We start from the raw sequence: 26236 nt of genomic DNA, 5'->3' as shown, positions 1-26236 counted from the left end.
GTGAAGGCCGGCGACCCTCGCTCAGATCTGGGGCAAGGGTCGCACCCTCCCCCAGATCGAGGGTCGCCGGGCCTCGCCAGGGACTCGCACGGGGCCAACGGAGGTCGCCTGGGCCTTCCCAAAGCCCGGCAACCCTCGACGGCCCCGGGCGAGTCCCCTGTGAGGGCCGGAGACCCTCGCTCAGATCTGGGGCGAGGGTCGCGCCCTCCCCCAGATTGAGGGTCGCCGGCCCTCACCGGGGACTCGCACGAGGCCGGCGGAGGTCGCCTGGGCCTTCCCGAAGCTCGGCGAGGGTCGCCGGCCCCGGGCGAGTCCCCGGCGAGGGCCGACGACTCTCGATTTGGGGGAGGGCGCAAGGCCCAGGCAACCTCCGCCGGCCCCGTGCGAGTCCCCGGCAAGGGCCGGCGACCCTCGATCTGGGGGAGGGCGCGACCCTCGCCTCGGACTGGGAGGGCGCGACCTCGCCTCGGGGTCCGAGCGAGGGTCGCCGGCTTCGGGAAGGCCCAGGCGACCTCCGCCGGTCCTTCCCGGTGGCTGTGGCGGCGGCCACCGGGCTTGGCCACCGCCGGTTTATTTTTTTTTTTTCCGGCTTTTTGGTTTTTTTTTTGTTTTTTTACAGCTTTTTCTATTTCTATTTTTATTTTTGCTGACGTGGCGCCACGTGTCTCAAGAAAAATAATTAAAATGACACGTTAGCGTTTTCCGTTAGTAAATCTAACAGTGTTAATTTTAGAACTCAAATGAACCATTTTGACAAGTTTTAAGACTCAAATGAACTTTTTGCAAGTTTTAGGACTCAAATGCACTTTTGTGATAAGTTTTAGAACTTGTAGTGCACTTATCCCTTAATTTAAATTATGCTCGCCCAAGTTCAGTCCAAAGTCAAACTTTTGAAAGTTGCGGCCACGGTGCAGAGGGAGGGTGGTTGGGGGCGGCGAGCCGAACGAATCCTCACATCCACGTTCTTTTGCACCGGCAATTCCTCCCCTAAAAGCGGGTGCACTGGGCCGGATCGTGGGTTATATCATGTGGCCTCCTCCGCCCATGGGTCGCCCGAAATCAACGTTTTGATTGACCGGCCCGATTTCAAACGAGGATTTTATGGTCTATCTTGACCATTGTGACTGGAAGAACAAGCTTCCTTCTCCACGTGAGTCTAAGGTAAACCAGGATATCCCTCGCTACCATTACTCCAACAATCTTATCGTGTTAACGAACAATTAGAGTTAGGATAGAAGTTCCATAGAACAGCATCAAACATAGTCCATATACCCCTTGGTCGTATAATTAATTTGACCATTTAAACATTAATTTTTTACTCCCTTTGGTCCTCAACATGATGGCCACCCTATCTGCATCTTCGCCCACTTCATAGAGACTTTCAAGCAAAACTTCATCTAGCCGCTGAACATCCTGTTTGGGCGAACTACTTTCGTGACTGATAAGATGAATATGTGCCACAAGCAAGTTGCTATGTTCCATAAAGAACAATTGACAAATTTCTTCTAAGTTTGAAAGCAAGATGTTCTCCAACAAAGGACTTGTGTCGGTTCAAAAACTGATTTTTTAAAAGACGCCTCGCAAGAAGAAACAATTCTAACATGTGACTAGGAAGAACATCATTGCAGGAAAGAGTTCACAAACTCATACAGAGTCCTTATGAAGTTCTATGCAGAAAATGTTTCGAATGCAGTTGCGTGGGTTCAAGTTCAATATGGGAACTACGTGGAAATAGACATCAGTACACACACGTAACACGACAAGTTTCGTGAACTACAAATTAACAGATAAACGAAAATAGATACCACCGAAAATAAGGATGCAACAACAAAGCTTTCCTTCATTGAATGCATGCATTATGGAAAGTCACATTGAAGGCCTGCCCTTCCAAGCGTATCCTCTTAGGCCCTTGCTCTTCACTTTGGCTGCTGACATTTGCCACCCGGGTTTCCTTGGCCTCTACCGAGCACCTCTTGTAAGGTTTAAATCCAGTTCGACGTGTCCTAAGCTTTCCTTGACCTAGCCCAATTGTCAGAAGCCCCTCCTTGCCATCGTCAACAACTCCAGACCTCTCAGAACCTTGATGAAAAGAACACGAGATACGCATGTTACTGTTGAGGTCTAATGTTGATACATCTTTATATACCTCTTCATCAATTTGCTCATCTTCTTCGACATTGTCCTTCTCCTGTCCTTTGTTCTTTATATCACGAGGAGGTGAAAAGCTTTGTGGCAGAACATTTCTGGAGAAAAGTGCCTGAAAAGCCAGCCGACCCTGACAATTTTCACGTAATTAGAGAGGATGAGAAGGGAAATATCATAATTGTAGTAACTTCATTCAAAAACCAACTTTGCTCACCTCTTCAGACACCTCCTTCCAAGAGTCAGTCACATTGCTGGTGCTTCTACAGCGACGATTGAAGTATTCCAGAATGGATTGGTTTGGATCAGGATCTTTCAGCGTTTCCTTGCTTTTCTCTTGCTTTTCTAATGCATCAGTCTCCACTTCACTGCTAGAAGGTGTATTTGAGCCACACGAGGAACGATCAACTGGTTTTCCTCCCTTTGATTTGTTTTCTTGGGAATCAGTCTCCACTGCAGCCTTCTCATGATCAGCAGCTTTTGATCTAGCATCTAAACCTGCCCCTCCACTATCCTCAGAGTCCGACGATGATCCTGAAGGTGATTTGGAAGCAGAGTTTTGAGCTTGCAGAGCTTCAGAATGTTCTTGGTCCAAATGCTCTTGTGAGCTTGGGTTCTCAAAGGTACACTCTCTTCTCTCTTTTTCCACTACTGGAGTTTGACTAGTATCCAGGGAGTGAACCGCAGTAGCAGATGTAGGATTGCACGTAAATCCAGTATGAAGAGGAGCACAGAGAGGGAGCAACCCATGGGCTGCCCACCATGCAGTTGCAGCAGCCACTGTAGCAGCAGCTAGAGCAGCCATGCTTGGAGTGGAGCTCGACGGTCGACATGGAAAAGTTCCTTGAGTACATACAGGAGAATCTACTGCAGAACGTTCCACATTAGGGTAGGGCCAAAGTGAGGCAGCAAAACTAGCTGCTGCATGTGCAGCAGGGTTCTGTAGCAGTGTAGACACAATGAGACTCGAAAATGTGGATGAGAGGTGGAGGAATGATCTATAGTCATCTTCATTATGGTGAACTGGGGTAAAGGGAGGATGAAAAGCCGGAAATGATTGATGATCCATTCTTGGGGCATCCTTCTGATGTTCACTAGCTGCAGATTGAGTTTGACTTGGGAATAGGTTAAGGCGTGCTTTCACTTCTCCAGTTGGGTTGAATGCGGAGTCCTGGAATGACACATCCTGCAAGGGGGCCTGAGTACAATTTGTTTGGTTTGCATCTAAAACATGCACTGGAACATGCCTTGGGAAATTATGAGCAGTTTGCATCTCATCCGCTGGCAGGCCATCATATCCATCCATTCTGCATTGAACTGATTTCTCATGCGAACGATCAGAGTTCTCCAAATTAGAAACTTTTCTTGGCCCATTATCCTGAACTCCCTGTTTGGAGTTAGATTTATACAGTGCATAACTCTAAATTGGTCAGTACAGAAATCAGATTTCTTACCTCTTTCAATAAAGGAACAAACTTCTTGAAGGTGCATGAATTCTGGATGGCAACTGATGTTGGAACAACACTTCTGTTGGCTGAAGATATAGAAGAACAGTGAGCTTCCTGAGGCAGATTAAAAACTTCTGAGCAATTGTCATCCTGATTCTCTTTGGAATTTGCCAGCTTCTCTCCACCACTAGCTCTCTAAAATGAATGCACACACAATGTCACTGAAATTGCTAGGGAGAAAATGACAGGAAATGTCAAAAGCCAAACACGATAAAACTTAAGAGTACAGAAAGAAGGAAACCTCAAGAAATGGTGCTGTCTCTGAGTCCAATTTCTCACAATGTGATGGTGACACAGATAAAGTTCCACCATCCTTTGCTCCCACCAGCAGTGTAGGAGTACTAGCACCCGTCTTTCGAGGATAAGGATTACTTGGTTTCCTTTTGGGGCGTGGAGGTGGTATTTTTATATCTAATGTCTGCCCCACAGGAACTCCTTTAACAAGTGCCTCCTTCTCCAACTATAAGTAAAATAATCTTTAGTATTCTAGAATATACAATGATTTACATTACCCAGAGCAGATCACTTACAGCGGCAAGAAAAGACAATTAACCAATGCGTCAACCAGCAAAGTATCATTAAATCTTTAGTCATTCACAAGGTAGACAATCAAAACAGCATACTTTTACTCTAGCATATGGATGTAAGAGCCAGCATGACAGCCTAGACATTTCGAAAAAATTATTGAAAAACACAAACTTTTTGGAGCAAAAATGATCCATAAGCAAATAATTTAGATGCTTCAAGAAACTCCTACCTATGCATGAAAGACTGTAGGAGTATGTATGATGAATTTCATGTCTCTTATCATAATGTAAAATGTGGTGAATGGAATCAATAGTATCAGGAATAATGACACCACAAGTAGTTATACAGTCAAGTATCTAAACTGTGTTTCTATTCTATCTAGTACCTCAACTTTTTAAAATATGGCTCAATGTGAGCCCTCCGTGAAACAAATCATAATGTCACATGATTTTGCCTATGCGGCTCTTTTACTTAGCAAAAACTAAGCCCGGTTGCTAATGTGGCTTGCTTACTAAGCAAAAACTATGCCATCTTTATTGCCCAAAAGTTAAGCCCAATTGCTGAGGTAGCTCGCTTACTAAGCAAAAACTATGCCATCTTCATTTAGGTATTGGGTGATGAGGAGAAAAATAAAGTGTTGAGTTATACGATCTTGGCTTTCCAATGTGTCTCCGTTGACGTGGCATCATTTACACTGGATGCCAATGTGGACATTTACTAGCTATTTACTGGCATTAGTATCCAATTTGGCATTCTCTATCGGCGATTTTAAAAGAGATCTCACATTAACCCACATTTTAAATATTGAAGTACTTGATTGAACAACACGAGGCTTGGTTACTTGATTATAAAGCAAACAAAAGTTGGTGTCATTACTCCATATTATAACTGTGTTAATGGAGAACATTGGAAAGGCATAAAGCAAACCTAAAAAAGAGAACAAAGACTAACGAAAAGTAGATGTGGATACAGACTCTTTAGATATAAAAAGACTGCCTATCAGGAAAGATTTATAGGTATGGGATCTTTATATAGCGGGGAAAACTCAAACATTTGCCATTACTTTTGCTCAAATAATTGTATCATAGAGTAATACATCAAGAATATTTCTTATGTGCAACACCTTACATAATCATCCATGAAGTTACTTAAATATATAGAGGCAAACCTGCAAACTATTGGATATGATTTCCTCAAGCAATTCTTTTAGAAAACTAAAGGGGTGACAACTGAAAAAATTCAAAAACTTAATGTATACAAATAGTTTTTTAAAAACTCAGTAAAAACTAGGATGTAAAGCAGTCTCGATTAAGAATTAAGTTTTTAGTCTGTTGCTATGTTATCAATAATTTATCTTACAGATTCTTTCAAGTGAGATTCACTGTCACCTTTGGATTCACCTTTAAGGAAAGAAAGTTTTCATTTCAATCTAGCCATTCTCAATTCAAAACAATCAATATCTCCATATATATAAGCTTATAAAAATGGGGATTACTCACACGTGGTTGCACCAAATGGCATGCCATGGGCGAACTTTTCTATCCAATTTCTTTCCATTTGTATGCTAAACTAATCTCTTAATTATTTGAGTTTTGGTTATTTCATGAATTTGAATAAGATTTTCAAAGATATTTCTTTCATTTGTTACTTTAACTTACCCTATTGGACTCGAATAAATTTGTAATTAGGCAATTTGGATTCTGAATATTTTATTTATTTGAATGAGATCTATGAAAAACCTATGGCTGACTATAAAGATACTTGAGGGAATGTCTGTTGAACATTCGTGTTCGATGATATTAATAAATACACCAAAGGAATTAATGGGACTTAAAGCATATACTTCTTCGAAAGTACTAACATCGATATACTAGATGCTGTACTATTTATATATCAAAATAAGTTGCATGTGAGATGGAAAAAAAAAAAAAAAGTACATACATGGCAAGATATCTAAGACCATCTAAAAGAAGTGTTACAATTTGAAGAATACTCGTTTGTTTGTCTATATTACTCATATAATAGATGCATTTGTAGAAAAAAGACAACCTTACTACGTAATGCGTGAAAAAATTACCATGTATAAAAAATATACACTTCATAAAATGAAAAACAGTTTACAGATTGTTTTTACTGTAAACTAAACGTCAAACTCAAAAATTAATCTACTTAATATTGTCTAAGTTTGTGATGAGGTTTAATTCACAGGTACAAAATATATATATGTACTAATCGATAGAAATCACATAAAAAAGTTATTTCGATTAAGCAAAAGGAAAAGTTAGAACAGAAAAACAACATGAATCAAACTGAGGGCAAATAGCCACAATGTTGTATTTGAATTTGTTACCATTTTCAAAGTAAAGACTAAAAGATAAAATCAACTTTCGTGCATTTCACAGTCTTCTACAAGGGTAGAACAAACATTGAATATACTGTAGTTTTCAATGAGGGACACTTCCAAATTTCAACTTCAGTCTCTCGACAACACAAACTGGAACCAACTCACCTAGGTTTGGTTAACTGAGGAAGAAACTGTTTCTATTAATAGATCGAGTATGTTTTAAAATCCCAATAGCCTATTATTATTCCCCAAATATGGTAGTGGCTGCCGTAGAGAAAGGTGGCACAGGCAGAAAGACAATCCTTCCATTTCATGAAGAACAGAAGAAAGAAAATACAAGAATATGAGGAAAAAAAAGTACTAATGATACATATTCCTTCAACTGAAAACCCCCAGGATGAATTATGACTTGCGGCAATTCAGTTCAGGTGAGCATCACCTTTCTCATTGTCCGATTTTAAACTGATATGTATGCATTTCTGGCACTTAAGTCAAACCCCTTGGGATGAGTTATCACTTACAACTAGCTCCAGATTTTAATTTTCATGAAAAGTAATTGAAAAGACAAGATTATCCCCCATTGAGAGTTCGTGATTCGGATCTTTGGCAACACTTACCCTGCTTTGACTTTAACAAGGCATCTCACGATAGCCTCCAGTTTTTCATATGTGAAAAGATTTAAGAATATCAGCTTGCCTGCAGCTGAAATTTGCAGAGTGCCTTCTGTAACTCTCTTAAAACATAAGAAATTAGATGAAGTCCTCTCAAGCAAGTTTTTATTATGTTATTTTCTTATACTCGAGTTTATTTCATTGACATTTTCAGTCTTTCTCAAGGAAAAATATTATTCCCTTAATCCTCTCTGATGGCATCATACCAGTCTAAATGTTAAGTTGACAAACAAACTCTATGACCGATGCTGTCAGATGTTCTAAACTTTCCAGCGACAATAAATAAAATACCAAGAAGAGAGCATACTCTCTCTCTCCACCCTCCCTCCCTTCCTCCTTCTTCCTCCCTCTTGCTTTCCAAATATCTTAGTTTCTGTCATATTGTATTTACCATTTCCACCAAAACTTCAAACGTCACCACTCTAGGGGAAGAAAGTGATTTCAGTTTCAGTTTTATCATGAATCTCTATTGCCCTCAAGATCTCCTCACATTTTTCTTGTGCCTCCCTACTATCACCTTCCCAGGGAACTTCCAAACTTTTATACTTAGATGACCATCCTTTCCCCAAAACTCAACTACTAGAATAGAAACTCTTAAATATAGGGAGCATATTTTGTGAGTACCCTCACTCACAACCAACTCGAGCTTAGACTTGAATAAATGTCAATGCAATCACCTTGTGTATACAAACATGAGGAAGGAACATACTCTGCCAGTAGTAATAGGTAGAATAACAAGAAAAGAAACTTTAGGATTTGAATCTTAGTAGTGAGCACCCATGTTAGCCATAATTTCTTCCCAAAACTTGAGCTATCCAGAAACAAGTCCGAAACAAATATTGAGCATACTCTTGAACACTCAATGGAATCACATAAGGTCTAACATCTATTTCACCATAAATTTATTATTACACGTAGGTATAAATATTTATATGAATATTATCGAAACCACAATTTCCTATTTTTCATCCAAATTTAAATTAATATAAGCTTCATCTATCCGTTGGTGAAGTCATTACATCCTTCCCTCTCATTTTTCAAGCTAGGTACCAATCTCCCGAATTTTGAGGTTTAATTATTTAAAATCCTTATAGCTTCCTCCGGGACAGCTTTCAATATTTTTTCTTATTAAATCATAATTACTTACAACTATACTCTCATGTTTTTCTTTATAGGGCATTTCAATAAGTTTTGGATCCTATGCCATATAGGGCAGGTTTCATTGCTCCATCCTTATTCTAGCATGCAATCCCAATTACACTAAATTCTAATGAACTTCAAAAACCATCTCTCAACGTTTTTGTTGAGCAACTGTTTGTTTTTCAACCTAAGCTATCAGAAAATATGCCCAGGATGCACATCAAACATATATCGTGACATTCCTTGCCTGTAAGTTGGACCGTACACGTGAAGCACGAAATGTGGATTTAATCACATCAAACAACAATACGAGGACATAAAGAAGTATTCGATAGAATGACAATAGGGCGAGTGCCCAAATTTGAACACTTGACGTGAAGCTCTTATACCAGTTGAACATCTTCCCAAAAGCTTAAGCAGTTGCAAACGCGCCCACAATGTACATCGAACATACATCTGGACAATTTGCAATTAGGACCGCTAACTATTATAAACTGATCCAGGCCTTGTCAGACTTCATTAATAGTCTTGTACTGGGATCAATCAACGTTCCACATAAGGAAGAGTTTGCTAAACTTTCCATTTCGAACTAAAAAGGTAATAGCATGATATTCCCTTGTGTTCTACAGTATGCATTTTCCACCTAAATAATACAAAAAATTACAAACATGAAGCAAAATGTAACACAACCTCCGGATTCTTGTTTTTACATCTTTAGCTTATGACTATGCTGCAGGAACCGATATCGATTCCCACGTGTCAGTAGACAGTTATATCTCTTTGAAAAGCTTATTCCCCTATCTATTACCAAAATTATCCTCTGAATGCATCCCAAAAATTGTCCTCGACCCTCTAAGTAAATCACCTTGGAGGCATACGCCCTAAAACCTCAATATAACCCGAGTTCTTCAGCCCATATCAACTTACTTATCCTCATCTCAAGTTCTTTAGCCCATGCGTCACTGTCTCTTCAATTCAGATTTTATCAATTATATTCCTGAAATTCCTATTCACCAACACCTATGTTCTAACTTTGATCCTCATATCCAACCTCTTTGAGATTTCTCTGTTTGTCCCCCTTCATTTACTAAAGACTGGCTGCAGCACCTGGGTGACTACCCGTCAACAAGTAAGGCCATGAAACCTAATCATGAGATCAGTGGCCATTCTCGAAAATCTGATCACGCAACAACATACTCTATCCGTGCTAAATATGCATGAGAACCGAGCGCAAACCGATACACGGATTGACTTGCGTAATCTACCAAAAAGGAAGCTGGGATTGACATGCATCTACGATGTTTGGTACGCAACACAATCTACAGCATCCCAACAACATGAAACATACATTGCTGGAAGTTGTCATATCATGATTTTCATATCAGTAACAAACCTGATGCTAATAACAAGAACTAATCTGAGCAAATATATAAAGTGTGCAGTAGCAAAAAGGTGAGAGGGTACCAATTAACCTTTGAAAAGAATTTCTGCGCATGACTCCGGATCTGCACCGCAGTCTTTGTTCCAATATGTTCTGCAAAACCAAGCGAAAACACCAAAGAAGAGAACAAGTAGATGTCCAATCAAGAGAACTCCAAAGAAATTTGTACACCGAGTAACTCCTCAGAGGAGACAATTCAGGATACAACTCGATAGATCGAGATCGATGAGAATGAATGGATAATGCACCAACTTATCATCAATCCAACCCCGTACGGTATTTTAGTACATAAACTGCGGAGAAATGAAGGGAAAGGAGAAAGGGGAAAGGGGAAAGGGAGAATGATGACCTTCGATGCGCTGCCAAGCTCGTCCATAGAGCTTCAAGGCTTCTAGAAATCTGTTATGTTCCTCCTCTGTCCATCGTTCTCTCTGCTTGGTGATGGTATAAGGCTTCCTCGTCTGCGAGCAAAACAGCAATCCTAGTAAAGGCTTTGGGAACAAAGGTCGGGACAATCGGAGAGAAGGAGAGCAGGAATTGCGAGACCTTAACAATGAAGTCTTCGCCGGAGGAGTAGGTGTCCATTAGCGGGGACCTCAGCAGCTAGCGCTGCTTCAAATCCTCACTGACCAGCAAATGGTCAAACAGGAACCTCCTCTCGTGTGTTCGGACATGGCGACTGAGATCGAATGATAGGAGGCGAAACAAAGCCAATCCGACGACGACGACGACGATGACGATGACGATGACGACGACGACGGTGGTGCAGCGAAGCTAGTACTGCAAAAGAGAGAAAACAACAGCAACCGCTAGAGATCCGTCTACGCTTTCTATACCACAAGTGGACATTCTAGTAAAGTACGAGGAAAAAGAAAAAGAAGGCAATCCATTTCCAATGTTCGGCACGGGACGAATAGGAAGTGATGGGTGTAGTAGGTTAAGGAAAGGGAAGAAATGCTCCGCAAATCGACAATCCTCTCTCACCTAAAAAAAAAAAGGAGGGGGCAGATGGGAGGACCAGGAGGAAGGACGTGAACCAACCGGAGATCAGACCATTTGATGAGAGGCCAGCAGCAAACACCCGCTCCACCGAAAGTAAGACAAAGGAGAAGGGTAGGGAGCATACGCACGGCCGATGATGCCGAGCTCTCTGCTTCAGTTTAGCCGACAAGCACGAGTTCAGACGCAGAAAGCATCGGACATCCAAAGGAAGGAGGAAGGAAAAAGGGGGGGGAGAAGCAAAAACCTGGATGGAAGAGTTGACACGACTCGATCAAGTCACGATGATGGACTTTGGGGGGGATGGGGGGTTACTTACTGACTACTCTCAGAGGAGAAGGAGAAGGAGGAGGAGAAGGAGGTTGGGGCGGGAGGGAGAGAGAGACCTAAAAACACACCACACGCGCTACACCAGAACCAGAAGCGCCTCCTCCAGTTCCAGTTCCAGTTCGATGTTTTGTATTTGGGATGTGGGGTTGGGGTGGGAGGTGAGAAAGCAGCAATTCTCAGCCACTACTATTTCTTGTGGCTTTCTCTTTTTTTCCCTTTTTCCATCCCCTTTTCATCTCCCCACCCCCACATTTCTTTAGTGTTTTTTTGAGGCTGCCAAGGAGCGAGTGGGTCACACAAAACAAACCGGAGGGGGAGGGGGGAAGGGCGTCGTGGGATGGCGCCACGTGGCGTCGATTTAGCGGCTGATTCCCCCGGAAAAGCTCCCCCTCCCCCCCCCCCCTGCGCTTTTTCCTATCTCGAAGCTAATAAAAATTATATCTCGATTTTACAAAAAAGAAAAAAAAAGAAAAAAAGGAAAAAGGAAAAAGTAAGGGAGAATTGAATTGGATTGGATTGAGCTTTCGTTCTTGGGGGGTGGGGCCCGCCCCCCCCCCCCCCCCTCCCCATCTCGGAATCTCGACCACAAGCTGCGACCGAGGTTAAGTCCGTAAAAGCGCATCCAGCTGGTGCACGTGGGGCCCGCCCTCCCACGTGGCCACTCATATATCCACTCCCCAGTCCTCCCGACCGACCGGGGGGGAGAGAGAGAGGGGTCCACCCCGTACGGAAAAAGCGGGGTTATCCTCAAATTAGAGGTGACCGCGTCGGCCTACGTGGGACGCGTAACAGGGGGCTGCGTGGCCTTGTCCTTAACCAAGCTAGCGACATCCCCCTCCCCCAATTGACATGGTCTTTCACCCTTTGTTTGACCTAAACTAGTAAATAGATTTACCAATTCACGACAGACGGACTTCCTAACCCTCCTTGTATCGTTCAGCCATTGGATTGAGAGACTATCCATCCGATGGATTGCTCTCCCGTGGCAAATTCACCGACTTCTTTTACAAAATTTTTCATTTCCGAATTTCGAGTACCATCTATCTAGATTTTATTGAGCATCCATAAATTTTCGAATTGATTAGTCAAAGCTTACTGATATTCTTGGTATTAGAGGGCACTACCCGCATTTCAAACTCAACGAGTTACATGTCGTCTTGCGGTTGTAAGAACTAGGCCCCCATACACGCGCGATTGCCTTTGCATCGTTGAATCAATTTTCCCATATTAATATCCGTAGTACATGCCTTGAAATAAAGTTCCATCACATTGTTATTCACGAAACTTCATATTCAAAGATGAAACGCACACAAACTAGATATTGACGAATAAATAATAAACATGACATGTAAAACACGCAGAGTTCTTTTGAACCCTCAAAAATGAGGATTTTGGCGTAAAAAAAATGTCCGACCAAAAACAAATTGTCGTAACAAATGAGGATTTTGGCTTTAACGTATGGACTAGCTTCCGTGCTCGCACTGCCAGCGCATTTATTTTATGAATATCTGTGTAAAATTGCTTTTCTTGAAAAGGCATATATATGCCTAAAATTAATAGTATGCACGAGAGAACTCCACGTTTCATGTATGAATTATATGCTTGGGAATGTGAAAGAAGTGGGCGAGCGGTTCGTTTTCATTCGTTATTGTATGAGGACATTAAAGGAGAGACCTGCAATTTAGGAATTTGGAAGTGGTAAGAGTAATTCTGCACAAATTAAATTGTGATAAATTTACCTGTTGAATGCAACCGATTCTTCAACAAAGACAAGCTAGTCCACTACAGGTGGTTACAGTAATCAGCTTGGGGTAGATAGGTCATGAGATTTCAGCTCAGAATTTTTAACGATATCAACCCTTGTTTCCACCTCGAGCACCCTAGATTCCTACCTTAGATGCGGAATTCTACTAGACAGAAGTAAAGAACAATTGCAGAGAAAAATTATGTAATGATTCCTTTATAAATTTTGAACAACAGAGAACAAGCATCATGCTCTGTTACACAAGTTCAACGCCTACATATGACTCTGCATATGTCATCTTAGTATGTACAACCAAGCAATTCTATTTCTATTGGGTTGGGGCAAGGCCATCAGTGAGACACTAAAAAAATTTAAATAATTCACCTATAGTTGACTGAACAATGGAAGCCCTCGGTATCAGGCAATCAGCGGTTGCTGGTTCTCTCCTTTCCTGCAGAAGCATTTCTAATTTGTTAGGACTGCCCTACCATTATAGCTAGCTCTTCAAGCTGTCAAGCGACGAGAAAACTTTAGTGCCCCAACTCACCAAATATATTTGTTTTCAGTGGAAAACGAATTGATGATCCCTTTGCTTTGAGTTCCCTAAGCTGTCTCTTTCTACTCGCTTTCTCTGCCTTAATAAGATCACCGCTACTTTCTCCTGTTAAAAAGTCAGTCGCCTTCTTCACCTTTTCATGGTAAACAGCAGGAGGTGCGAGCCTCAACTGAGGTAGGCTTTCGATTTGAATTGATTCCTGGCCCTTCTGGAGACTATTCAATATGTCGAACTGAAGCATAAATTTGAACGTGGCTCATCAGAAATATTTGACTGCAGAAGACAGATGACAAAATCAGAAAACCTCAATATGATATTCTCATACCCTTGATATTTGCTGAAGGCTGTAAGTGTTGTCTAGTGCATCGTTGATTCTCTCGTGTGAAGCAAGGATGTTAGCCCCTTGCAACTGTTGATGTCTTGATGAAAGCTTACTTACTAGACCATTCTCTCCAAGGACTGATTTACTTCCCGATTTCTGACTCTTCTTCTTAGGCAAACAGACTGGACACCCAGATGAAGATCCTTTGCTTGAGGTTTCGCTTTCTGTAATTTCACATTGGATATGAGTGGCATGACCACAATTATACACACAAACTGTGGAGCTAGACGAATTCTTGTTGAGAAGACAATTGCATATACAGCACACTAGACTCCGAGGGGAATACCCATGGGATGCTCCTTTCTTCAGCACGCTCATAGTATAAAACGTGTCATCCTCTATCAAGGACTTAGCAGTATCCTGCAGTGGAAGGACAAAAACAACAAAAAGTAAGACATTACATCAGGCATGAAAAACCACAACCAAGTAATGCCAGCCCAATTGATAGAGAGAGCCAAAAAAGCCATGAGGGGGACTCTGCAGACAAGGAGACAAGGAATGCTGTTCCTGATTTATGGATATATACCAGTTTAAAACTATGTAGAAACCTATTGAGCTTCATCGCTCAACTATTTCAACCACGAATCAAAATATTAAGCTGAATAGAAGTTCTGCCTCCCCTTTAAGGTATAATTAACAGGGGCTGCACATTAATGCTGGAATAAAAAGAACAGATGACTAACTGCAAGAATTAATAACACTCAGATTGCATCAATTACAAAAACTATAGATGAATGCAAATTTAGTAAAAATTGTACCAGAATTCTTCTTTCAAAGCCATAGGTCCCGAGCATCCCTAAAATGGTAAGTTTGAAATCACCGAATTCCTGGCTACCATTTTCAGAGAGGAGTTTAGACATGATAGTCGGAAGCCGAACATATCCTATCATTCCCTCGACGATTTCTTTGATGAATTGAGATAACAATTTTCTCAAAGTAGGAGAACCTCTATGAGAATTCAGAGTCCATTTAATTATGGGTAATGCGTCATCATCCTGGGATTTGCTATATATTCCATCACTATTCACCTCCATGGATGCAATTTTGCCAGTAGGTAAGCCCAGTAATGGTTCGCAAAACCTGGACATCAAGATGTAGTAACTGAGAGAGAGAGAGAGAGAGAGAGAGAGAGAGAGAGAGAGTATGCTTGATAAATCATAAAAATGGAAGAAATCGCATTTGGATGACATAACACAAGCACCAATGTCTATAGACAACATAACTTCAACAAAAGAAGTTACTGTCGCATTCCTTATATTCTGCTTATTTCAAGCAGTGCATGACGGTCACGGGCAAGGAACTAAATTTCTGTCGCATAACAGTCGGGTGTCGTTGAGGCAGAAGCAGGTTGTCGCAGGTGTTACTTAACAGGTTGCAGGTGTGAAACTTCTAAAATTTTGCACATATTGCATAAACGGCAAGCTGCAGTTCTCGAGGAATGCCCATTACAAGGGGGAGAGACCCCAAGACCAGAAAAATAACAAATTAAAAAATTGAAACCACTTAAATTAGTTATAACTTTACACAAATAGACAAGTTGCTTTCCTTACGTTTTAGACGCAACATTCTCACATCATACTGAACTTTCCCACACTCCATGCATCAAATTTTGGGCATTGCATGCAAATGAAAACACGATTGGCTCTTGATGGAGACCATATTTTAAAATGCTAATAGTATGACCTCATATCAACACAATTAAGATGGCAATTATCAAGAAGAAATTAAACAAAGAGGGCAGCAGTTATTGTCACACTGAATGATGTAAATATATGGATCAAATTCAACTTACGAATCAAGCAATTTAAACCACAGGGTCTCCGACTCTTCAGGATTCAACCGAGGCGTATTGCGCTGGCATAATCCAATACAAAGATCCAATGTTCTCCGTATATCATTCACCTGCACTAATTCTTTTAATGGGCCAAAATGTAAAAATTAACCAGAAATTTCAGCACAAAAAGGTAAAATGCACAAACCTCCTCCATTCTTAATACAGCGCTGAAATGATCCAAGCTATAGGAATCGCCTCGTGTCACCTCAGAAGTGGCGTCTATGATAGCAGCATCGAGTTTCTCAAATTTTTCGCTGAGGCTCGACAGTGTAAGCAAGAGAGCACTCCCAACATCACCAACCCTTTCCAACAAAAATGCAGCCGCATCTGTGATTCCATACTCCTGACAAAGTTGCAAACAGTGCTCCACCCGGTAGCTATCAAATGTCTCCAAGAATTTAAGAACTGAATGGCGGTCATATTGACATAGTAACTGCATCAATGAAGAGCAAAGATTACAGACCTGATTATCACAATCAAGTTACTAAAGAGCATAGGAACTTTGCAACCAACAAGAATGTTCGTACTCCTATGCAAACAAAAAGGTGCATGATATCTCAGCGACTTAACAAGCTCAAAGCCATTTAGCACCTACACCTACTTTGACAGTTATACAAGTAATACAACATCAAAGATCACAAGGCCTGAATAAGGCTGTTCACTCTTAACTAGGATTCACTTTCATATGTCCTACCAACATTCTGTCTCATATATAGAGGATAGCAATTGCTGCATGCATAACAATAAGCATAACATAGAGCTTGAGAAGAGTGATCATGCAACACCCCAACAGGAACTCTAAATGCTATGGCTGTATTATTTGTTAACAGAGAACATATGTTTGCCTAGGTCATGTTCGAGAACCACAGCATAAAAGAATATCTACAGGAAACATTTTGTTACCAAATATAAACAACTCCTGCAGAGAAAAGACAGGTATACATATTATCACTTGGGCAACATTCACATAATCCAACTACAATTTAAATGTGTAGCAGTCACCTCAAAATAATGTTCAATCATTTCCTCAGTGACATGAACAGGATTGTTGCGCAAATACTTAGGGAAATCAGAGATTCTCTCCAAGTACATCTCAACTCCTCTTAACTGAGCATGTCCACTTGTTCCATCAGGGGTATCAGTATTACTCCTCAAGCATGAGAAATTAAGGGTGCCAGAGAAGTGAACTTCAATTATTGTCTTTAAATATAGAAAAAGGCTTTTTGGATGGGAGTTCAGTTCAGAGAGAATCCGTGAACCTTCTGTACTGAATTGATCAATAACCAACAAGAATGTTCCTTCTCTGTATTCAAATAAAAAGCAATTAGATAGAACAACATCTACAAGAGAAGAGACTAAAAGTTCATAGTAGGCGGAAGCATTTACCTACTCAAGTCAACCAGCGTTGGAATTCGAGAAAAAACTGCCGAGCGAAAAGCAGCATGCTCAGTCTCATTGAGATGTAGCAAAGCATTGTTGATGTAGGCAAAGGCATGTATGGGTTCATTCACATCTTTCATATAACTATCCAAAGCAGCAATATACTGATCTTGGATAGTATAAATATAGCCACAAACCTAATAATAAGGAGCAGATCTCTTAGTACTAATAAACACTGATAGCAAACAAAAAGAAATGTAGCTTTCAGCTCATAAATACAGATAGCATACATACCTCATAAAATTGTGCTCTTTCACATAGGCGTAAGATGTAAGACGCATCCCACTCATTCTCAGGCACTGTTTCCAGAAGGGAAAGTACCTGCTTTTCTCTTATTTTATTACGTTCCTCTCCTGGTAGAGAAGCATTTTCTGATGTTAAGTGCTCTAAAATCCGGTTCAAAATGTCTTTTGGAATTTTTGCTCTTTCACGAGTAACAAAAGATGCAATGAACTCATAAAGGTGTCCAATGTCTATTCTTGAAGGCCAGGTATCTGCAGATTTATTATTAGACCCTCCATGACCATCTACTTGAAAGATGTCCTCGTCAAGGATACAAATGAGAGCATTTACCAAATCCTGAACCATTTTGTTTTCCCTGGTAGGATCAAATCCCATCTCCACGACTAGGTTGGCTGAGTCATGTGTAGGAAAATCAGATTTTTGGATTTCATCTTCTACAAAAGCACATCTTAAAACATCTAAAGTAGCTTCAGTATCTAATTCTAAGAGATGATACAAATTACAATAGACTCCTTCAGACAACGCTCTTGAAGTTTCTGACTTTTCCAGTAAAAACTGCAAAAGTTCTGTCCTAAGAGAGGGAAGGCGGGGTGGGGAAATACTTCCGTGTCCTGAAAACAGCAGAGATAACAGTTAGCAACAATAGTTTCTACTTTACATCAAGAAGAAGAGGAGAAAAGATTGCTTGTATTGAACTATGCTTTTTGGTCCTTTTTTTTTTGTGTTTGTGTGGGTGTGGGTGTGGGTGGGTGTGTGTGTGTGTGTGTGTGGGTGGGGGCTGTCCATAGAGAGGATAATTAAGTACATAAAAAAGTCAAAGAAAGATAGGTGAAAAGAACACACAATCCTATGAAACAAACAACTAGCAATTGAGTCTTCAAAAATATATTCAGCAACTAAAGTAGTTTACTTGAAGCAAACACGGTTAAGTACATGCAAATGTGATTTCCATTTCTTTACATGCTCATAAGCCATTCAATACCACGCCACAAAGATCTAACTGAGGTAGTCCATAATGAGCTGTCAGAAATACCGACAGCCACGCCTTTGTTTATCAAGATCAGTAGACAGAGACTCAGTATAAAATCAGTAGAAAAACAAAACACAGCCTGCAGAATCATAAACAAGAGAATTTTTTTATTTTTTTTTGGTAAAGGTAAGATGTTTATAACTTTTCAACGCAAATGTACAAGTGGGATAAACAAGAGAATTTGCATACAGAGAAAAAGGAAAAACAAAGGAAAAAAGAAAAAAGCAAGGCGATGGGCCTGTTTGGTTCAGCATTTCCAAGGGACTTGGCCAAATGCAAATAGAAGTTGGCAATTTTTTTGGAACACTTTGGAGAAATGCAATTGCATTTCCCAAGGCCTCTAAAGGCCTTTAGCTCAAGGCAGGTTAGGAGGTACTTTGGCAAGTTGCATTGTCGGAACGCAAGTTTTCTGTTCATAGCACTATTCATCTTCCCCAAGCGGCAGGTCCGGAGGCCGGCAACCGCCATCTGAGGGGTTGCCCGACCTCCGGCGACTGCCACCTGGGGGTTGCCGGAGGTCGGGCAACCCCCAGGCGGCGGTCGCAGGGGTCACACGACCCAGGTGACGCCTGAGGTCGCGTGACCTCAGGCAAGGCTGGCCAGCAGCCATTTTGGCCCTCCAGTGGTTGAGCTCCACCTCAAATTTTTTTTTTTTTAATTATCAGCAAAAGTCCTTTACGAAATTAGTTTTTACCAAACGGTATTTAGGCCAAAGTTGTTTTCAAATGTGATTTTAAAACACACTTCACCAAACACTACTTGCATATTGGAAAACCCCTTTAGCCTAAAGGCCTTTGCATTTTGCCAAACACATTCCCCCAAAGTCGAACCAAACGGGCCCGATATCAACCCATGTTCAATATCCTCTCTGAAGATTAACCGCATAAGGGACCTCTAATATAAGTTTTAATATAGATATTTAGCAATACTCAAGACTCATTACTGCCGTCAGACTTCCAATTGCTTAACAGCCTATCTCTAGCAAGAGCCAAGAAAAAGGAAACTGCATTGATTAAAATTGAAATACATACCAGGGGGGAAAGCAAGACCAGAAAAGCAATACTTTAGATAAACAAGCACCCTGTACCTGTTCAAAACACCACCAGTGGATATGGTTAAAAATTTTAAAAAGCTAAACATAAAAATCAATGCATTGTAACACCATATTTTCAGCAAGGATAACACCTAAGAAGAATCTGAAACATTATCAACCATCAACCTTCCTTTTGAGGGTTAAAAAAACCTCTTAAGGAAAGAGAAATGCATATTTTCTGTTTGTGTAATGTTCGCATTGATCTGCAAACGCTTTCAGTGGAAGGCCCGTTGAGACACACTTCGAATTTCTCACAAACAACCCTCTACCATGAACTAAAATATCGTCGTACTTAAAAATCTTCAGGCTTATCTCAGATTCACAAGCATCTGATGAGCTTGGGTTGGCACTCTGGCTTGATACTATAATGGTTTGCACTTCAGCCAATAACAAAGTGGCGTATCAAATAGGACCCCAGCAATAAAAAATATATGACAAGATCTAACCAAACAAAATTTAACGTCCAAGAATTATGTGTGCATCAGAAAAAATAGACAACCATCAAGAAAAAGTACCCAAGGGCAGCAGCACTCTCCTTCGGACTCTTGCAAAAGACTACCAACAACTCCTCCAGAGGTGATCTGAAATCATCCAATCCACGGTTGAAAAGATACACCAATGCACAATATAACCCATGCTCCCGGCATAATTTAACAACCTACAAGGACAAAATCACAAAAAACGTTCTTAACGGATGAACTTAAATAATTTTTCCAGGAATCATCTCAAACAATCTGCAGACCTGATTGAAATCCAAGGAAGATATGTCCATGTGAAGGACACATTGTTCCACTCGCTGCAACCACCCTTTGCTGCTATAGTGTTCCACCAATGCTTGCATTATCTATAGTGAAATGCCCTACCTGTGAGTGCAGTTTGAACTATACATTTACGAAATGACAGTTTTGGATGATTAAACACTATAAAGATACCTCAGGAGGCAGAGAGCTGAGCATATCCTTCAATATATACGGCTCCAAAAGCTCCAAGAATGTGTCTAGATATAACAAAGAGTATTGTTAGTATCAAACATACATTACCTGTCAGTAGATAAACAAGTTGCACCTAGAAGCATGGCAATGGAAGCACATACAACAATATAATCGTATGATAATAGAAGCCTTAAGTGTACCTTGTGCTAGTGAAATTACAGCTGAATGCATGTCGCAAACATGTAATGTTCAATGTGGGTAATTATATCGCAGAAAATGACACAAAAGGCGAAAAAAACAGATTGGTTTCTAGGTGAGAAACCAAGCACATAGTTCAAGTCATTATCATATTGCAATCTAACTTCAAAACCACAACTTTCGACAAGGTCACCACATTTGAAGATCCTACTCTTCTCGAGATTGGACACAGGAAGACAATTATAGCATGCCAATTTTCTTTTCTTCCGTAAATGATAATAAGGCTACAAGAAAAGTGTTAGGTGAACTAGCAAAAGGTTTCATCGCAGAAGTCAGTTTCTAGGAGGCCCCATAAATTATTGAAAGTAAAGAGAATACTCGCCACAATGTTAAAAACTATTTCCTGTCTTCTGGTGGTAGTTTGTTATGATTTTCCCCGGGATGAGACACGGGTCTACTCCCACGAGGCTGACTTCCTTTCATCCATTGTTAGTGTGAGACTATAGACTCATCTTCACAATACAAAGCGTAGGATACAGCTAGTTTTTGCTTCTCAAAAAGAGGATTAACAAAAGACATGGAAGAATACCTCTATGTTCAACAGCAACAAATCTGGAGAAGATCTCATCAAAAAGAATGTCCGTTCTGTTGATGTGTACGCAAAATTCGACAGCAACACCACCGACGCGGGTAAATTGTTCTTTTATTTCATTACGTACAGAACTGCTTCTAGTCATGTGGTCATCCATTTGTTGTACTTTGCCAATTTGATTGCAAAATGCCACTGAAATATAAGAAAATACCTCATCTACATACGAAAAAAGCAACTCCACCAGGTAAGGCATTATGGCATCTTGAACAGCTTGCAGTGTCCTAGGGAGGTCGATGACCCCATGGGCTTGGCCATCGTACAGTGTAAAAGCCATGTTCAAGGCACCCATCCAATCACCTGCCTTCCGTAAAACCTGAATCCTTTCCCTCCAAGGTAGGAGGCGTGAAACAACAAGATGCACAGGTCCAAGAATGTAAATAGACGCGCCCCTCACAGCCATAGAGTTGTGATAAGCTTTCTCAGGGTTTCCAAACAGATTATTGAAGTATGTATGATATGCCATGACATCATCTCCAGCAACACCATCAACAGCAAAACTTGTCTGGTGAATCATATTACCATCCCTTGAGAATAGGCAAAGCTGTCCATCAACTGTCAGAACCACGAGCATCTAAGAAGTATAAAGCCCACAATCACCTACACTGTTCACATTGTTATGAAAATACTTACCTAGTGGAGAGTTAAAATCTAAGAACACGTGAAACAAACCTGGTCATCTAACCAGGCAACTCCTACAGCCGTGCTGTCAAGAGACCACTTCCCATAAACTTTCAGTTCCGAGTTGACCAGCTTAGCAACTTGAACTTTCCGATCCCAAGCAATAGCAAGCAATGAGACTCGTTCGGTGGCTGCTTCGGGAGCACTTTCTGCAAAAGCTACAACCTTTAGAAGTCCTGACTCAATGGACGTTAAATTAATCATTAAATGGATAAGTACCATCAGGAGAACTATATGCTTGCACCATGCACTTCCATGCAGTATATGGCATGGACCCCTCCCGAACACCATCTGGCCTAGACAATGTTGCATAAACTTTTAAAGCAGGACTGAGCCTTACCTGCAGAAAAGACATTCAATTCCAAACAATCATGACGAATAAACCTCCAGGACGAAGTAAGAATTGAAACAAAGTTTACAAGTACATGGAATTTGCGCTATTATCCGAGGACTTCGTACCACCAGAGCAGTTTGGTGGGTGACTAATATGACCACGCCTTCTTCATTCAAAGAGGTGCTTTCATTGAATAGTTTCCAACCAGCATCTGGCCCAACAACACCACCCATCATGCTACCAATACTGCTACTTGAAGCGCTACTGTTCCCCGGGGAGGACATTGAAGCCACTCCAACAAATTCATCATATAGAAGAGGTGATGCTGATAGCACAGTCCCAGTCTTTTGACCATCAAGAAGACACTGTTTCAATTAGCACAAGAGGAATGCACATAGTGAGTATCCACAATTATCTTAAACAGAATAAAAGGATCGCTTAATGTCTAGAAAGTGTTTTGACCTGTGTTTTGACGGAGAACCGATTAAGCAAGGGAACTACTGATAAAGTATGCAACAAAACCAGTCCATTGCTATCACCTGTAACTGCCTTAAATTGACGAGTAACTTGAGAATCCTGACCTAGAAACAGTGTGTGTAACACTGGTGCTGTGTGTTCCCCACTAATAATTTTGGCGGCTGATCCTCTCTGCAAATCCCAGACTGTAATATGACCGTCACCATAACCAGCTAAGAGCAGATCTCCCTGCTGATTGAAGCACATGGAAGTTACTGAGGCATGAGATCGATCCCCTTGCAACCCAAGAATCATCATCTGCAACATTTTTCAGTAAGCAAAATGAAAATATAGTACCAAAAACGTAATGCAGAATTAAAAGAAAATGTGGCATGATGATAATCATCCAAGACACTATGCATAAGGACTCATAGTGGAAATTGGAATGACCATAAGAATTCTTCTTTCAGGCTAGCTAATTTGGCTGTACGTAAACGTCAACTCACAGAAACTTCCAGTTCCCTCCCCTGTATATACCTAACGTGACAATAAGCACCATCTCTAAAAAGGAGGCCAAAACCGAGAGGCCACAAATAGTATATGTACCAGGGGTTACAGAAAAGGCAGAAAGCGCTATAAAGAATGCAAATTTAAACAAGAAACAATCTTTTAGCTCAAAAGGCAGCACAGGCCGAAATTTACCAATTCATGTCTCCAAAAGATTTACTTTTGAGGATTTATCGTGCCAATACACTCCATGCAGAAGCAAGAATAATATGATATATACATCCACAAAGAACTGTGAGAGTAAGTTGCTAACGTTGGCAGATGACAATAAGTCCTCTTGGGTTTGGAGTTCAATAGCAGATGTGTTATCAGCACCAGTCAGCATATAATTCTCCGTGAACAAACATATTGGCCATTGGGAACCTCAAGCGCACAACAAAAAGCACAGTTCCACTATTAAGTCATCCTTCAGTGCTTTTGATTTGTTCACTCTGATCTAGCAGGCACATATTAGGAAAGAACATTGCAAAGTCCTTGATAAAGCTCATCAGCACATGAATAGAACATCTGTCAATGTCGGCATGACTAAATATAAACGAGGAAAAAAGCAACACCTTGGCGTCCATGTTGTCAGCCTGAGTGGCAGAATACTTAGAGGGCAGAACAAGGATGACCCCTTTTGACATCCCAACGGCAATGAAATTAGGATGAACCCGCAAGACTTGGGGGGAGCCATGGTCGCGTCTGAATGCCTGAGAAGAAATGGTCCGGGTGATAGCATTGTCGGAATCAACATCGAAGTATCCCAATGTGGTGGATCCCCTGCGGACACCCTCAAGCCTCATTGGCTGAGCCGCTGCACCCTCTTCCCAGTGGAGACCTGTGGATGCCTGTTTCCTCTCAATCTCTTCAGCCAACTCGAGAGGCTTCTTCTGCGCTTTCTTCTCGGGCTTCTCGCTCATCCTCTTGCTTTCCAACTCCTCAATTCGCTCTTGGACGAGCTCATCTATGTCAGCTGCTGAGATCGCATCATCCCTATCTCCAGAAAGGCCACGCTTTTCAAGAGCTTCCTCGTCACCTGCATCCTTCTCATGGGAATCGTTGGGAATGGAGAGCGCCGGAGTGTCATCGCCGATTATCACGTGGTCCACAAGCGCACTGTCAGCGACCTGGTCAACCTGAAGAAGAGAATCTGCAGGGGACTCGACGGTGGAATCTTGTCGGGCAGGAGGGGAGCTAACCAATTCCGCTTCTTCCTCCTCCTCCTTTTTCTCCTCAAGCGCTGGAGATTCAGCTTCGAGGCGATCTTCAGGAGCAAGATCAACGGCATGCCCTAAAGCGGATTGGAATTCGCCCATCTTACTATCATCGCCCTCCGCATCATCCTCGTCGTGCTGCAACCTCAACTGACCATCCAAGCCACGGAGCGCGTCAACGGAAGAGTCCAAGGCATCATGGGAATTGGAGACGGAAGGAAAAGAGGAGGAGGAGGAGGAGGAGGAAGGAGTGAGGAGAGCCCTACGGGACTTGAGAGCGGCGGCGTGAGGGGTGGGGAGGGAGCGGGAGGCGGCGGCTGCGGCGGCGAGGGCAGCCCCGGGCTTGGCACTGGACCTCACCCCGCCAAAAAGGGAAGGCAGCTGCCTAGAAGAAGACGGTGCCCGGAGGACGGAATCGGGAGGCTTCGGTCGAGAATTGGAAGGACTGGGCTTCTTATCATGATGATCGGGCAACGGAGGAGGCCGAGGAGGGGGTGGGGACACCGGGGATCTGAAGGCGTCCAAGGAGACGCCGACGGACGGTTGGCTTCGCTGCCGGGGCGAGGACGGAGGAGACGAGGAAGGAGGAGAAGGAGAAGGAGAAGGAGAAGGAGGAGGAGAAGGGGAAGAATCGGAAAGGGACTCGTTGAGGATTTCCTCGATGGTCCGGTGAGGGAAGGATCTCCAGTCTTCATCTTCTTCGTCGCCGTCGTCTTCTTCGTCGTCGTCGCCGTCGCCGTCGCGGCGGTCGTTCCGGGAATTAAGAAAAGAATGGACGTCGAGCTCCATGCGGTGGTGGTGGGGAAGAGGAGGGAGCTGCTTCTTCTGCTCAGTCATGTCTATTGTCTGGTCCGGAGAGTCGGTCGCCCCCCTCCCGCTCACCCCACTCGTGTTCCGTTCCGTGTCTTCTTCCGATAGATCGAGATTGGAAGATCAAAAAGGGACAAATCGTATACATCTACAATACTCCCCCCCACTTTATGTTTTTTTATTACTCTCGTCCCTCTTTCCATTTTCTCATTATGATTTCTTCTCGCTAAGATTCAATTTTTTAAAGTTTCAAAACTCCGTATTTTAGAGTTCTGGAATCGAATTAAAAACCCCCCCTCAAATATTTCAGAATGTACAACAAGCTTGCGCGAGCAACATGCACCTCACACCGTAGCACGTTAATAACATATCATCTATATTATCACATGAAAGTATAGAAGGCCACCTAATTTTGAGGGATCCCCATCCTTTTACTTCTCCAAAAACATCCTAAATTAATCATTTTGTAAATATCCTCTCAATGTACATATGCATAAATGCGTAATTTCATTTTATCTTTATTTATACGTATCCTAATTGCTTTCCATTTTCATATTCATATATCTCGTTCGTTATAAGATGCCTTTGCATTTGCATTTGAATTTTTGTTAATGAAAAGAAGTGTCCCTGTTCTTTATGTCGTTACTATTTTAGTCGCATGCAATTATATGTGTACAATTTATTTATTCATATTATATCGTAATTTAATTCTGTTTTATAATTAAAAAAATGACACGAGTGATTTTTGAACTTTGGCTCAGTATATAATGTCGTCTCTGAACTTTTAATTTATTTAATGTGATCAATGAGCTCTAATTAGATGTGCAATGTGATCTCTAAACTTTCAATTTGTGCAATATGATCCAAGAATTTTTAATTTATTCATGTTTTTCATTGTAAGAAGCTTTTGCGGAAAAATTTTAATGTCATTTTTTTGCAGACACGCAAGGTGTGTGCATTTTCGCTTGGACTTCATTAGAAGAAGCTT

General features: G+C 41.5%; 2 protein-coding genes across 3 annotated transcripts; both read right to left on the bottom strand.

Moving 5' to 3' along the window:
• Positions 1-1604: 1604 nt before the first annotated feature.
• On the bottom strand, positions 1605-10501 carry LOC115675624 (protein LATE ELONGATED HYPOCOTYL). 2 transcript variants are annotated; one of them, XM_030598352.2, is made up of 7 exons: positions 10321-10501; positions 10124-10235; positions 9806-9867; positions 3892-4110; positions 3597-3785; positions 2360-3529; positions 1605-2275 (listed from the first exon to the last, which is right to left on the bottom strand). In XM_030598352.2, exons 1-7 carry the CDS (start codon positions 10357-10359, stop codon positions 1841-1843), a joined length of 2226 nt encoding a protein of 741 aa, XP_030454212.1. In that variant the 5' UTR covers positions 10360-10501; the 3' UTR covers positions 1605-1840. The 2 variants fall into 2 exon arrangements, with proteins under 2 accessions (XP_030454212.1, XP_030454213.1); XM_030598353.2 differs by having other exon boundaries at positions 2360-3520.
• A 2546-nt stretch (positions 10502-13047) lies between these two features.
• Positions 13048-25293, bottom strand: LOC115675442 (uncharacterized). The gene is made up of 19 exons (XM_030598096.2): positions 23797-25293; positions 22682-22993; positions 22345-22584; positions 22105-22225; positions 21877-22034; positions 21145-21778; positions 20358-20422; positions 20168-20269; positions 19941-20083; positions 19364-19419; positions 17294-17913; positions 17006-17196; positions 16622-16922; positions 15765-16052; positions 15578-15687; positions 14544-14865; positions 13729-14145; positions 13395-13635; positions 13048-13298 (listed from the first exon to the last, which is right to left on the bottom strand). Exons 1-19 carry the CDS (start codon positions 25273-25275, stop codon positions 13273-13275), a joined length of 5826 nt encoding a protein of 1941 aa, XP_030453956.1. The 5' UTR covers positions 25276-25293; the 3' UTR covers positions 13048-13272.
• Between the last annotated feature and the right edge of the window lie 943 nt (positions 25294-26236).

The sequence above is a fragment of the Syzygium oleosum genome, unplaced genomic scaffold, assembly GCF_021117445.2.
Source record: "Syzygium oleosum isolate NSW1041296 unplaced genomic scaffold, Sole_v2.1 Sole_v2.15, whole genome shotgun sequence".
NCBI classification, from domain to species: domain Eukaryota; kingdom Viridiplantae; phylum Streptophyta; class Magnoliopsida; order Myrtales; family Myrtaceae; genus Syzygium; species Syzygium oleosum.
Note: the sequence above shows the minus strand (reverse complement) of the source record. Positions and strands in the feature narration are given on the sequence as shown.

Coding starts and splice junctions, on each gene's coding strand:
- LOC115675624 (XM_030598352.2), bottom strand. CDS start 10,359: ATGGACACCTACTCCTCCGGCGAAGACTTCATTGTTAAG. Junction 10,236..10,320: donor GCGAAGACTTCATTGTTAAG/GTCTCGCAATTC, acceptor TTTTGCTCGCAG/ACGAGGAAGCCTTATACCAT. Junction 9,868..10,123: donor AGCTTGGCAGCGCATCGAAG/GTCATCATTCTC, acceptor TTGGTTTTGCAG/AACATATTGGAACAAAGACT.
- LOC115675442 (XM_030598096.2), bottom strand. CDS start 25,275: ATGACTGAGCAGAAGAAGCAGCTCCCTCCTCTTCCCCACCACCACCGC. Junction 20,084..20,167: donor CTTCCTTGGATTTCAATCAG/GTCTGCAGATTG, acceptor TTGTCCTTGTAG/GTTGTTAAATTATGCCGGGA. Junction 16,923..17,005: donor ACGCTGGTTGACTTGAGTAG/GTAAATGCTTCC, acceptor ATTTGAATACAG/AGAAGGAACATTCTTGTTGG.